We start from the raw sequence: 14,226 nt of genomic DNA on the forward strand, positions 1-14,226 counted from the left end.
ATATTTAGTTCTCTTAATAACTAGTTAGCTATTAATAACTAGTTATATATTAATAACTAGTTACCTAAGCCTATACCTTTAAACTAGTTACTTTCCCTTCCTGCCCCTTTTTTTTTACCCCTTGTTTTTAATAACTAGTTACGTAACTAGTTAGGCCGCCATAATAGGCTAAAAAATTATTAAGTTAAATACTTATAAGGCATATATTATTAAGGTTAACATAAAATAAAAGCTAATAAAAATCTAAAAGGTAAGTTTTCCCTTATATTTAATTACTAACTAGTTACTAACTAGCTATAAATAACTAAGAATGCTAATAGCTAAGATATTTTAACTATATACCCTAATAAGCTTGTTTACCACGCCCTAAAGTATTAAAATATTATAAGTTTTTGCCTATAACTAGTTACTAACTAGTTGCTAACTAGTTATAAAACATTTTTTTAAATAAAAATAGCCTAGTTATATATATTAAATAATACTATTATAATAAAACCAAGCCTAATTAACTTATTTATAGTTTTTTACCACGTAAAAATAGCCCGGTGTTAAATAATTTAATTATAAAGGCTTTAGGTAAGTTTTTATATATAACTAGTTATAAACTAGTTACTAACTAGTTATAAATTAGTACGTGGTAGCTTTTAACTTTTTTAAAAAGTGGAAGTATATTTACTTAATATAACTAGTTATAGACTAGTTACTAACTAGTTATAGAAAAATTTTAACCTTAATTACCTTTAAAATAACTTTAATTATTTTTAAAACAACCTTAACCACCCCCAAGACGCCTTTAATAAAAAAACCTTGCTTTATAAAATACATGTAAGTTTTTATACTTATATTTAGTTATGGACTAATTACTAACTAGTTATAATAAAAACCTTAAAAATAATAATACCTTTTTTGGTACTAGCATTAAAAAGACTTTTATATTTATTTTTAAAACCCCTACCTTATCTGGCTTTAAGGGCCCGAAGATAATATAAGTCCTATTTTTAATTAGTTTTTATTTAGTTACTAACTAGTTATAGCTTTATTAATAAACCTTTCCCTTTTTTTACCCCTGGCTTAGCAAAGTAAGTCCTATTTTTAACTAGTTTTTATTTAGTTACTAACTAGTTATAGGACTATTAATAAATCTCTTTTTTTTTTGCCCCTGGTTTAGCAAAGTAAGTCCTATTTTTAACTAGTTTTTATTTAGTTACTAACTAGCTATAGCTTTATTAATAAATCTTTTCCTCCTGCCCCTAGCTTATTATAGTAAGTCCTATTTTTAACTAGTCCTTATTTAGTTACTAACTAGTTATAAAAAAGGGGAAAGCCTTAAATTAGGGACCTTCCCTTGTGCACGCTTTAAATTTAAAAGTATAAAAAGCCTTGGGTTACCCCCTTTGCCACTAAAAAATAAAAAGGCAAGTTTTTTTTTAACTAGTTTATATTTAGTTGCTAACTAATTATTAGCCTAATTTTAAGAAGATTACCCGTGTTAGGCATGAGGCGTGGAGGAACAAAGGCAACCCTTTATTTAAAGGGAAATATAGTAAATATAAATTAGCAAAAACTAAATATAAGTTTTTTTAGCTAGTTGCTATTTAGTTACTAACTAATTATAGACTATAGCTAGTTAAACACTTGCATTTTTTAAAGGTATTTTATTACTTTTATAAGTAAAGAAAAGCAAGAGGCTATAAATAAGGACCTTAATAATAATAGTAACTAGTTTTCTTTTTTTTAATTTATAACTAGTCTTTAACTAGTTCTTTTTTTTTGTTTGCAACTAGTTTTTTAACTAGTTTTTTTTTTGTTTGTAACTAGTCTTTAACTAGTTATATCTTTTGCGTTTATAACTAGTTTTTGAACTAGTTAGTCTTGCTTGCGTGAAATTTAGGAGTCTGGCCCTAAATCTTTTAATAAAAGTAACTAGTTATACTTAAAGAGTAACTAGTTATACTTAAATTAATTTATAAATAACTAGTTATAAAATAAAAAGATAACTAGTTATTAATATAGCTAGTTATATAAATAAGAGATATATATATATATTTACTATTTATATAAAACTTTTAATAATTTTAATACTTAATTATATTCTTGAGATTTTATATATAAAAAAACTAGTAATATATTAATTAATATATTATAATTAATTAGACTAAATTAATAAAGAATTAATATATATATCTTTGTATATACCTGGTTTAGAAATCCTTAAATATAAATATATATAATAAAACTAGTTTTAGTACCTAACTAGTTTATTTATTGCATAACTAGTTATCTTAAATATTTTAAAACTTAAATATATTATTATTTAAGCTATGGCATATATTATATAATTAGTTATAATARGTATGTGAGCACTAATAACTAGTTATATATATTTAAGTAATAATAACTAGTTATTAATATAATTAGCTATTTTTAAAAAAATACAGTAAAACTAGCTTTAGTACTTAACTAGTTTATTTTATTTTTTAGCTAGTTATATTACTATATTATAAAATTAAAATATAATATTATATTAAGTTAATATATTATAAATAACTAGTAATAGTATTTATAGCTATATAATTATTTAACTGTTTATAAGGGAAAATAGTTATATATATATTAATTTATATATTATAATTATTTAAACTAAAGAATTAATATATATCTTGATATATATATCACCTTTATAACTAGTTAGATATTAATAATATATATAAACTAGTTTTAGTACTTAACTAGTTATAGTACTTACCTAGCCATAACTATAAAAGTAACTAGTTTTATTATATCTAAATATTATAACTAGTTACCTTAAAGAGTAATAGGTGTACCCTTATATATATTTTTTTTTATTTTATAGATTTATTAAATTATAACATAGTAACTAGTTATAGCTATAACTAGTTATATGCTAAGTACATGGTATATAATAAATTATATTCTTCTAGTTACTAATTTATTCTAAAACTAGTTAGCAACTAAATATCTAGTTAAGCTGTCTAGTTAATGGTGTAAAAAAAAATAAATATAACTATTCTTTTTAGTAATCCTAGCTGCCTTACTAGCAGGTTTATTTAAATTACCTGGTAATAACTAAAATAAAGGATTAACTATTTTAGGACTTGTAAATATACTAGGAGATAGCTAAATAAAAGTAACTAGTTATAAACTAGTTATAATTACTGCCTGCTTTTAGTTAAGATTTAAAGTTTGTGAAGCCATTACTATTAGTAAGAAAACTAGTTCCAAACTAGTTATAGTAGGGATACCCTTTAGTATTTATAAAAAAAATTAAGGGATAACTAGTTTAAAATTAGTTATAAATTATCCACGAGCTAGCTAAATAATTAAAAGTTAGTTTTAAAGCTTTAGTTACTAGATTTAAAGCTACTATTACTGTATATAAACATGCTGTTTAAGCTAATTAAACTAACTACTTTTTTAATTAAATAAAATAACCTAATGTGTATTGGGTCTATAAACTAGTTAGTATTTAGTTAATAACTAGTTAAAAAGATTTAATTTTTACTATGTTAAAACTAATCTTCCCTGTTAAGGGACACCTAATAATAATATTAACCGTGGAAGTCTAATCTTAGGCTTAGGGATTAAAAATATATATATAAACCTTAAAATATTTTTAGGATTAAGATTAGTATTTACAAGCCTTTAATTATGTTTTTTATTTAGTTATTATTAGTAACTAGTTATTAACTAGTTAGTAACTATATATATACTAGAAAACTTACTAGTTTAAAGTACTTATTAAGTTATTAATGCAATCTAGTTATTACTATAATATATATAGTAAACCTTATATAGCTCCCTTGCTATATATTATAGTATATCCCTGCTATTAAATATATAGGCACTAAATTAAACTAGTTAATAATAAGTTAGTAACTAGTTACAGACTAGTTACATACCTTAATACAACGCAAATTAAAGAAAGATTCTTCCCTGTAGCTATATAGGACTTTTAGTATATTTATTTTCTAGTATTAATATTTAAACATGCTTTTTAAAAAAGCTTATTTAGTATTTATAAGCAATATTTATTTAATCCCCCAGTAATTACTAAAAGGGATTTATAAAATACCTAATTTTAAATAAACTTATTACTAAGTATTAAAAAATATAACTAGTTAGGGACTAGTTTATAACTAAATATATAAAAATATTACTTACTTTATAGGTTAGCTAGTATCTAGTAATACTATTAAAAACTAGTTATATATATAAGGCTGGCTATAAGCTTATATAAAGCAAAGTTTTTTTAAAAGGGGCTAATAATATCTTTAATTTCCTATAAAAAGTAAACCTAATAAAAAATAACTAGTTAAAGTAGGTGCCACTAATAATACTAATAATATAAATTAATTAATAATAGGTATTAACTAAAACTTATAAAACTAGTTAGTAACTAGACCACAACTAGTTATAAATTAGTTAAACTATACCTTTTATTTACCTATTATTTATATTAATAACAAGGGTTTTAATTTCTCTTTTATAAAAATAATAAAATTTAATAGGGCTTTCTAAGATATTAGTAATAATCCTAAAAATCTTTATAAATAAGGTTTTATAGGCCTTGGCACTTTTTTAATTTATAAAGGCCTAAAAAAGTATAATAACTAGTTATTAAATATTAGTAACTAGTTTATAACTAGTTAATAAACTTACCCTTTTTATATAGCTTGTAAAATACTATAAAAATAATTTTATATAGGCTATTATCTTGCACATGTTTATATAATATATTAATTTTAAATAACTTTAAAGATTATAAAAGTTGAATTTGCTTCTTTAATTTATAAATAATAATATAAAAATTATTATTATGGTATATCTTATGGATATAATTCTATATTTAGTTAGTCTTAAATATTAACTAGTTATGGACTAGTTATAAACTAGTTTAAAAAGTAACTTACCTAAAGCTGGGTATTTTAAGCTTGTTTAAAGTAAAGCTTATTAAGACTTTTACCCCCAGGGTATATTAGAAGCCGTTCCTTAAAAATTAAGGCATATATTTAATTTAAATTAGTAAATAAGGGGTAAATCTTAGCAAGTTAGGTTTTATTATATTTTTAATAAAGATCTTAAATTTCTGGACTTTTTTAAAATAAACTTATAACTAGTTAATAACTAAATATAATAAAAAAGTAACTAGTTACTTATTAACTATTAAATCTAAATTTTAAATATTTTAAAGAATTTGCTTAACCTCCTAAAAGTAGATTTTTAGTATCTTATTTAGAGGAGGAGGGGGATGGCCATGTTTACTAGTTAAGGTAAACAAAAAAAATAAACATATATTTAAATTAAAAAAAATAATAATATTAAATAACACCTGGCAAGGTTATAATATAATATTAAGTATATTTTTATGTAAAAAATCTAACTAGTTAGTAACTAGTTAATAATTAGTTTTAATAAAACTTACTATATTTTTGCTTTTAGAATATTAGGTTCTTAAAAATACTATAATAATAAGGCTTAAGAATCCCTGGATTATTATATACTTATGCTAAAAGTAAAATATTAAAATTAGTTTTAGCTATAAGAGACTAAAAGTAATGCTTATTTCTAGTTTTATATAATTTATTAAGGTAGTAAATAAAGAATAAGGCATGCCCAATACCTTGCTAATAATTAGTTAGTAACTAGTTAATATTTAATTAAAAATATATACTATCCCTTTAATATTTACTTTAGGCTAATATATATTAAGCTAATTACTTTAATAAGCTATCCCCCTTTTAAAAAGGCTCTAAACTAACTTAAAGGTCTTAATTATAATTAGTTATAAACTAGTTAGTAATTAAATATATACTTATATAATAAATTTTTTTTTTAGCTTTTTATTTTTTATTACCTTAACAAGAAGCCAATATTACTGGATTATTTTTTAGTTTTTAGTAATAACCTTAAAATAATAAAGACTTTTAAAATTTAGATATATATTTGCACATGCCTGGATACTTAAATATTTATACTAAATATAGTAATATTATTACCTAAAATATAGGTAAGAGATTTAATTTTTATATTATTAGGCTGTATTATATTAAATTTATAACTAGTTAGTATTTAATTAAAAACTAAATAAAAAACTTATATATTTTATTAATTTGCCCTATTATTTTATGTTAAGGTTACCTTATACAAGAATAATATAGGTAAGACCTGTTATATTAAATTTAAGATATTTTAGTAAAGCAAAGTATATTTAAAGTTAAGATATAGTAATAGGCTGGTATAAAAATAAACTAAATATAATAGTTTTTAGCTTATTTAGCACCTATATTTAGTTAGTAACTAGTCCTAGTAAATTATAACTAGTTATAGCATAACTAGTTATAGTATAACTTATATTTTAAGCTTTAGTTTTACCCGTGATTAGCATGTTAGCTAATAATTAGTTTTAGACTAGTTATTGTGTATATAGCTAGGGGTAACTAGTTATTAACTATGGTAATTAGTTATTTAGTATAATAATTAATTATTTAATAATTTTTTAAGTAACTAGTAAAAAAATATGTAAAAAGGTAAGTTATATACTAGGTGGAAATTTAATAAAAGGGGGTTGCTTAAGTTATTTGATAACCACTTACTTAATGTAGTAAGGTCTGGCTTACGCGACCCAACCACTCCACCCAGCCCCATCTGTGGCCTCATCATCGCCTAATGAACCGGATGACTTTCTTAGCGCGACCGAGTGAACGAGATGACTTTCTGACAGAGCCCTGTTTTGGCCCCGTCACACAACTTGCCTAGTAATTTACTAGTAAAATTGTTCTCCGAGGCTCGACCTCGGCCAAACAGAATAGTACCGTTGTTTAACAAAATCGATTCTTCACAATCCTAACTAAACTGAGCATTCTGAAGCTATTCCAAACGTTTAAAAGTTATATTTACGTTAATAGAATGCAGGAATCTCATTGGTCAATTCAAAAAGGGGTAATTATCTGAAACGAATAACTTTGCGCGCCCGCAGAGGCCTCGTACGCCTGCCAGTTCCTTCCTAACACGGCCAAATTGAAGCTATTCAGAGCGGAGATTGTAGCGGTCGTAGCGGGAGCTGCAGCGGAGGCCTTGTACGCCCGCCAGTCCTTCCTAACACGGCCAAATTGAGGCTATTCAGAGCCGACGTTGTAGCGGAGGTGACCGGGACGATGGCGGTTTGCAAACTCCTCGATATTCATCCAAGGCCTTGGTGGTGAAGGAGGTGACGTTGGCCGTGGCGGCGTTCTATTGGCCAACGAGCTTTTTTGTGGGTCTACGATTACTAGCCAAAACGCGGCGCTAAACTCCTTTAGGCCATTTTTGTCAAAAAGTCATCCGATTCACTCGGTCGCGCTAAGAAAGTCATCCGGTTCATTGGGCGGATTCATCATTCAAACTTCGACCGTCTCTGCGGTGGGTCTTCGCTTCGTGAGGCGGAGATTGGAGGACAGCCTGCAATTACTACTCCGTACGGCCGTACCTAACAGGAGATCCCTTACCCTCCGAGCGAATTAAGAGGATGTTCGCCTGCAGGTGGCTTGAAGCCAAGTTAATATTCCGGTGATACAGGAACGAGCTGCGAAGTATATACACACCTCTGCGCCCTCAAAACCTCCTGCCCGCTCTACTTCAACGTCGGCTACATTCGCGGGCAGTCGGCTCCGACGTCGCTCCATGAGGTCCTTGCAACAACTGTTCTCGGAAATAACCTCAATATCCGCCCAGGGCTAGCGCGAATAGGGGGGAGGTACTGAGAACGACAGACGATCTCAAAATGCCAGCGCACTGACGCAGTGCAGGACTTTGAACAGATATCCTGTGCATCTGACTGGCTACCCTGATCGCAGGATCGTGAACTATTGAGCATCGCGGGAATTCTTTATCGATGGTTTCCGCAGTCCAGGCGGGTTGACCATTTGACCCTGCTGTCAATGTCAGTGACTCAGTGCCCACCGTCGACGAGGCCCGAGTGCTCGTCTACGCCGAAGACCAGGGAGGTTCTGGAAAACGCGCTTGCGCAGCTGCTATTGCCTAGACGCATTGGGGAAATAAGTTGGAAGACCAAGCAGTTACTATTTACGATTTACGATAGAGGCTGAGCTAGGGGCTCAAATTCGATCCTACCCCTGAGTCTCATCTTCAGTTTGGCCCCCAAAATACGGAGATAGATCGGTGGCGCTGGTGCCCTGCATGGTCTCCGAGGGAATGGAACGAGGATGGACGAATAGCTCGTCTCTCTGTGATCCATTTTGTGAGAGAACAGGGATAACAAGAGGCGCTCTCCGCACCCCGAGCTCGTTACACAGTACGGAGCCCTTCATACTATATGTCAATTGCGTAACTATCGAGTTGGACAACCTCGTTGTTCGAAGCTATGGCGGTCTCTCGGTCGCCCCTACGCCCCTCTAGATTGTATAGTCGATTTCAGCTGCTCCATAGTTCGCCTTTGCATTTGATCTACTAGGTATATTTGCTTATTCCCCACCGTTCCTTTACATGCATGGTGGCTACGCACCAAGGATTCTCAAGCATTGAGGGATCATACAAGGCGTGAAGAATTCCAGGAGATACGAATCTCTCATGATTCAGTCATGTCTACAGTTAGTTGCTAGTGTCGTACGCTGCATTTAATAATGAGGAACCCAAGATACCAAGACAAAGTGGAAGGTACTTTTGCTCCGGGTTTGATTTGCAGTGCTGCCTAGAAAACAATTGAGACAAACTATCCTCAGAATTGCACTCCAAATTCCCACTTTTCATCTGGCCTATTGCAAATCTGTCAATGTCATGTCATGTGAACTTAGTCTACGCTGGCAGGTCTGATTGGAAAGGATCCACAGCGATTCTCCTATTATTTGCGCCTGCCAGCCTGAGCCTGGATCCCGACTCCCGAGTCGACCGTCTCACAGTCACAACGTCTCCAATTCTGCACACCCCGCCCCCAACCCCAAATGCTCCTTTACAGTACCAGGATTTCACCCCTGCGAGTTCCTGCATCCTGCAAGGATTCGCAATGTCACAGAGTCAGACCCCGCGAATCAGTCCGAAGTCGAAGCAGCAATCAGATCGGCCACCGAGGCGAAACCGCGAAACGAAACGCGGGCTGTCGCTAAGCCAGCCGGCCCCCGACTAGCGGGCACTAACATCCACACGGCGCTCGTTGCTTTCTCTTACTGGCCCTGCAGTCTCCAGCCCGTTATCAAGGCCCATATTTCTGTGCCGTTCCGGACCTCCCGTGAGCCCGTCGGACGTCCGACCCAGTATTCTGTTGCGCGGCATTGAGGGAGATGAGGGGATGGGCGAGGACGAGGAGGGGCACTGGGCAGGATGATTGCAAGATTATCAGATACAAGACTCAAAAGTGGGAGGGCCGACACAAGACAAGAACCCGGGGATTCAGTTCAGTTCAGACCCGGACTGTGGTTGCATAATATCTTTCCAATTCCCACTTTCCTGCATTTCTTCAGGGTCCCTGAAGATGGCGCACGAAGATTCGAAGCTCTTTGAGCCCCTCGCCATCAACAATGGCAAGATCACACTCAAGCACCGCGTCGTCCATGCACCATTGACTCGCAACCGCGGTGTCCCCGAAAGCCCCGTCAGCACTCCCGAGAAGCCCAATCGTGTTTGGTACCCGGGCGACCTGGTTGTCGAATACTACCGGCAGCGAGCAACGGATGGCGGGCTGATCATTTCAGAGGGAATCCCTCCTTCGTTAGAAGTGCGTCAAACTGCAATTGCGAGGCTATACGGCAAGGAGAAAGCTAACAGCTCATGGCATAGAGCAACGGCATGCCCGGCGTCCCGGGCCTCTTCACACCCTCCCAAACCGCCGGCTGGAAACGAGTCGTCGACGCCGTCCACGAAAAAGGCGGCTACATCTACGCCCAGCTCTGGCACGCCGGTCGCGCCACAATCCCCCAAATGACCGGGTCGCCCGCCGTCTCCGCATCCGCAACTGTCTGGGACAGCCCGACCGAATGCTACAGCCACCCGCCCGTCGGCGCGACCGCGCAAGTGCCGTACTCCGCACACCCGCCAATCGAGCTAAGCGTCGACCACATCAAACGCACAATTGGAGACTACTGCGCCGCCGCAAAGGCAGCGATCGAAGCGGGCTTCGACGGGGTGGAAATCCATGGCGGAAACGGATACCTGCCGGAGCAGTTCCTCAGCTCGAATATCAACAAGCGCACGGATGAGTACGGCGGCTCGCCGGAGAAGCGGTGCCGCTTTGTCCTTGAGCTGATGGACGAGTTGGCGAAGACGGTTGGCGAGGAGAACCTGGCTATCAGGCTTTCGCCGTTTGGGCTTTTCAACCAGGCGCGCGGGGAGCAGCGCATGGAGACATGGACGCATCTGTGCAAGGAGCTTAAGCGCACCCTCCCAGCTCTCTCCTACGTCAGTTTCATTGAACCGGTACGTTACCTGTTTACCACGCCTAATTCTTAAAGCCTCACTGACAACTACCTCCAGCGCTACGAACAAATCTTCAGCACCGCCGAAAAAGACTCCTTCCTATCCTCCTGGGGCCTAAGCGACATCGACCTGAGTCCCTTCCGGTCGATCTTCGGCGCCACACCCTTCTTCTCCGCGGGTGGCTGGGACCAGACAAACTCATGGGGCGTTCTGGAGTCCGGCCGGTACGACGCCCTCCTGTACGGTCGATACTTCACCAGCAATCCCGACCTGGTGGAGCGGTTGAGGACAGACACGCCGCTTGCGCCGTATGAGCGCAGCAGGTTTTATGGGCCGTTTGAGGATAACCGTATCTATTACACGGATTATCAGCCAGCGACGGGACACACGGATATCAAGATTACGGTGCAGGAGTAGGCTTCTGCGTCCTCGCGGTTGTGGCCCGGGAGGTTATTTGTACCTAGGAGGCTTGAGTTAGCGATATATGAATACGTTCTCATGACATACCTCTGCTAGAAAGGCTGATAATGAGCCAAATTGCGACTAATAGCAAGCAGAACTAACCGAAAGGAACATAGAGAATTGTTCTATCCGTGGCCTGGTGTAAATAGGCGTCAGTATCCGGCACAAGCTGGCTGACTCGACATTTGCAGGTGCACGAATGAAGACTTCGTTTCCTCAACTGGACGACCAGCATCTCGCCTATTTACTCGTCACTTTGTCAAGACGGCGTCCAGGCGAAAACAATTCCAGCTTCCAAGTAGCACTCCCTTACCGTCCAAGTCTGCGTCTTGTCTCACCTGCTAACGTATATCGAGCGACTAACATTCCATACGCTAGGGTCTAGGAATAATCTCGCGCGCTATCTACAGGTCTTAGTAAGGCACATTTCAGCCTCAGCATTGCTGAGCGTTCTACTTAGTTTCAAAGTAGGGTGTAGGCTCATGGTGCTTGTGGTGCCTGAGGCAGCATCAGGCATCAGTAGGACGGGGCACCCTGTCTCGCTGCTAACACCCAATCGGGTCTAGCGTGGCTTCAATGCTGACCTTCCTCGCTACAATCTTCAGGCAAATCACTGTAATCCTTCGCAGTCACGACGCTTTTTCTGCAGCTTTCTTTACTCTACCAAGTACTCAGATCGACCGTCTGAGCAGTGCGCGGCAGAGGCCAATGGCAGACAGGGATTCCTCATCAACGCCCGCGCGCTCCTTTCGCGTCCGCGCGGTACGACCTCCGCCATCTACACTCCATCGCCCTCCAAACTGACATCGCCCGCAGTGTGACAATTGCCGACTCCGAAAGGTACCTACCTGCCAGAAAGCAGCAGCAGGCAACATCCGGGCTGACGACGCAGATCAAATGCGACAAAGCGGCGCCTTGCTCCAGCTGCAATGCGCTAGGGATCTCATGCAGCGCGGGAGGAACGACGCCCGTCGCTCCAGCTGTCGCTGTCTCTGCTGCAGTCTCCACAACTGCAGAGCCTCGAGTCCAGGATGATGAGTAGTAAGTTACCAACAACTCCTTGGGGTAGCGGTGTCCTGCTGATCGGTTACAGCGAGCAACGATTCCAGACTATCCAAGCTCAGCTGAATTCCATCCAGCAGGCGCTAGCACAAATCGCGCGGACGTCTCCGACTCCGGTTCCAGCTTCAACTTCGACTGCGACATCAGCTTCGGCTTCCGCTTTGGCGCCGCCTCCGGCGTTGACCGTGTCCACTCCTGCGTCTTCTGGTCAAACGGTGCCGCCGTTCGAAGGGCAGTCCTCGTTCCACCACGAGACGCTTGTGGCCAGGGATGCGGCCCTCTCGGCTGTTGTTGCGGCCCGCGGGGAACTGAATGATCAGGTATCATCTGCGTTGCTGTCGCTGAAGGATAGTTTGGACAGCCATATGCCCACAGCAGAGAAGTCCTCACCGTCGTCCGAGGCCCGTGCTCGAGAACCGCTACTTCCTGTGGATCTTGTTGTTGCGGTGGTGAAGAAAGTCAAGGGTACGCACTTCCTTCGCCCCGACTTCGGTATGTATGAGCTGCTTTGGCTAACCGCAGCGTAGTGCAGCCTCCATTCTACCTCGTCAGCCAGTCTTGGAAAGACCCCCGACAGCTCGAATCCCTCTGCCAATCGATCTACTTCCCCCTCGAGCCAATTCCCGCTGGCTCTACTACACTGCTGCACGGGTTGCTGTATTATATTATCCGCGATTACATGCACGAAGGAGACCCCGATTTTGCGCGCTTTGATCTCCCGTCGAGTAAATCTTTCTGTGAGCAACAATTTTCCGCCGGCCTTGACCATCCGCAAATGCTATCCGATCCGACGCTTGAAAAAGTACAAGCTCTGTTAATCGGAGTACGTCCTGTCCTCTCAGTGCTCCGTTCAATGACTAACGAAGCAGACTACAAAAGCGCAAGAAGAATCCAACGTCCAGCGGTGCTGGACATACCTCTCTCTCGCCTTCAACATGTGCCAAATGCTAGGCCTCCACCGCAACGCAACCACTCAAGCCGATCCTTTCGCCCTGGCGGAGTCCAAACGCCATGCCTTTTGGTCGTTGTATACAGTCGATAAGAATGTCTCGCTGAACATCGGGGTGACCTCCCACTTCCAAGACCACGATATCGACACAGCTCTATACTCACCGTCAGCAGACGAAAAGCAGCACTCTTGGGACCTGATCAATCTCATGACCGTTGAGTTCGCAACGATCCAGGGAAAGGTCTACGACCAGCTTTATTCGATCTCTGCAATGCGGATAACCGAGGAGGACAAGTTGGAACGGATCACGGCTTTATCAGCAGACTTGATGGCCGTTAGGAATAGACTACTTGAGGTCTGCCACCCCTTGATCACAATGAAAAGATCCCAGGCTAACCTCCGTTTAATGCAGATCAACGTCAGCCCAAACCTCCTCTACGCCGACTCCCTCCACGGCATGACCGCCTGCGCAGACTTCATCGCCTACTCCGTATTAACCGTAATCTACCGCGCCCAAACACAGACACAAACACAACCCCAAAGCCAACCCCGGACCCGCACCCCAACAATGGCCATCTCCTCACAATGCTACGAAGCCGCCCGTCTAGCCCTGCACAGCCACCTAAAAGCAATAACCTACTTCCGCGACCTAAAGGCCCACAAGCAAGCCGAATACGTGAACTCGTGCGTCCTACACCCTCTCCCTCTCCCTCGTCCCCGTCTAACAAACTCCAGAATCCTCCTCTACCCCTCCTTCACCCCCTTCATCATCGTCTTCACACACGCAATAACAACCTCCTCGCGCCCCGACCTCACCCTCCTAAACGAAACAGTCCGCAGCCTCGACCTCATCAAGCGCGTCTCCCACTCCGCCGCACATCTCCACTCCATCTGCGCGAGTTTCGCCCGCGCCGCGGCGGTCCTCGTTACGTCGGGACAGCCGCTTACGGGTCTTGCGGCGAGGCAGGATGGGAGTCTTGTTGTGGCGGTTTCGAGTGCTGGTTCTCGGGAGGGTGGCGCTGGGGCTGGTGCGGGTGCGGTGGGAATGGGCAATGGCAATGGGACGGGAGGAGATATTTCGTTGCCGGATGTGAATTTGAATTGGCCGGAGGATTTGTTTGGGGGTCAGGGTCTGGGTGTTCTTGATGGGGAGCATCAGGGACAGGGACCTGGGGAATTCGATATTGATATTGGGATGTTCTTGAATGATTTTATTGGGACGGGACGCTCGGCTGTGGAGATTTTGAGGGGGGGTGTTGGCGGTGCAGGGCGGTTTGCATAGCAAGGTTCTTGACTGAGACGGTCATGGCTAGGTGGAAGTAGAAATT

At 39.0% G+C, this 14,226-nt stretch overlaps 2 protein-coding genes across 2 annotated transcripts; both read left to right on the forward strand.

Moving 5' to 3' along the window:
• Positions 1–9,484: 9,484 nt before the first annotated feature.
• On the forward strand, positions 9,485–10,842 carry DSM5745_10418 (alkene reductase; the record flags this gene model as incomplete). Its single annotated transcript, XM_026752434.1, has 3 exons — positions 9,485–9,727; positions 9,790–10,425; positions 10,483–10,842. The coding sequence occupies 3 exons, from the start codon at positions 9,485–9,487 to the stop codon at positions 10,840–10,842; spliced, it is 1,239 nt and encodes a 412-aa protein (XP_026598877.1).
• Positions 10,843–11,595: 753 nt separating this feature from the next.
• On the forward strand, positions 11,596–14,180 carry DSM5745_10419 (transcription factor domain-containing protein; the record flags this gene model as incomplete). Its single annotated transcript, XM_026752435.1, has 8 exons — positions 11,596–11,649; positions 11,704–11,727; positions 11,780–11,928; positions 11,981–12,441; positions 12,477–12,772; positions 12,819–13,253; positions 13,311–13,582; positions 13,634–14,180. The coding sequence occupies 8 exons, from the start codon at positions 11,596–11,598 to the stop codon at positions 14,178–14,180; spliced, it is 2,238 nt and encodes a 745-aa protein (XP_026598878.1).
• Positions 14,181–14,226: the final 46 nt, after the last annotated feature.

This window comes from Aspergillus mulundensis, assembly GCF_003369625.1.
Source record: "Aspergillus mulundensis strain DSM 5745 chromosome Unknown scaffold_15, whole genome shotgun sequence".
Lineage (NCBI taxonomy): Eukaryota > Fungi > Ascomycota > Eurotiomycetes > Eurotiales > Aspergillaceae > Aspergillus > Aspergillus mulundensis.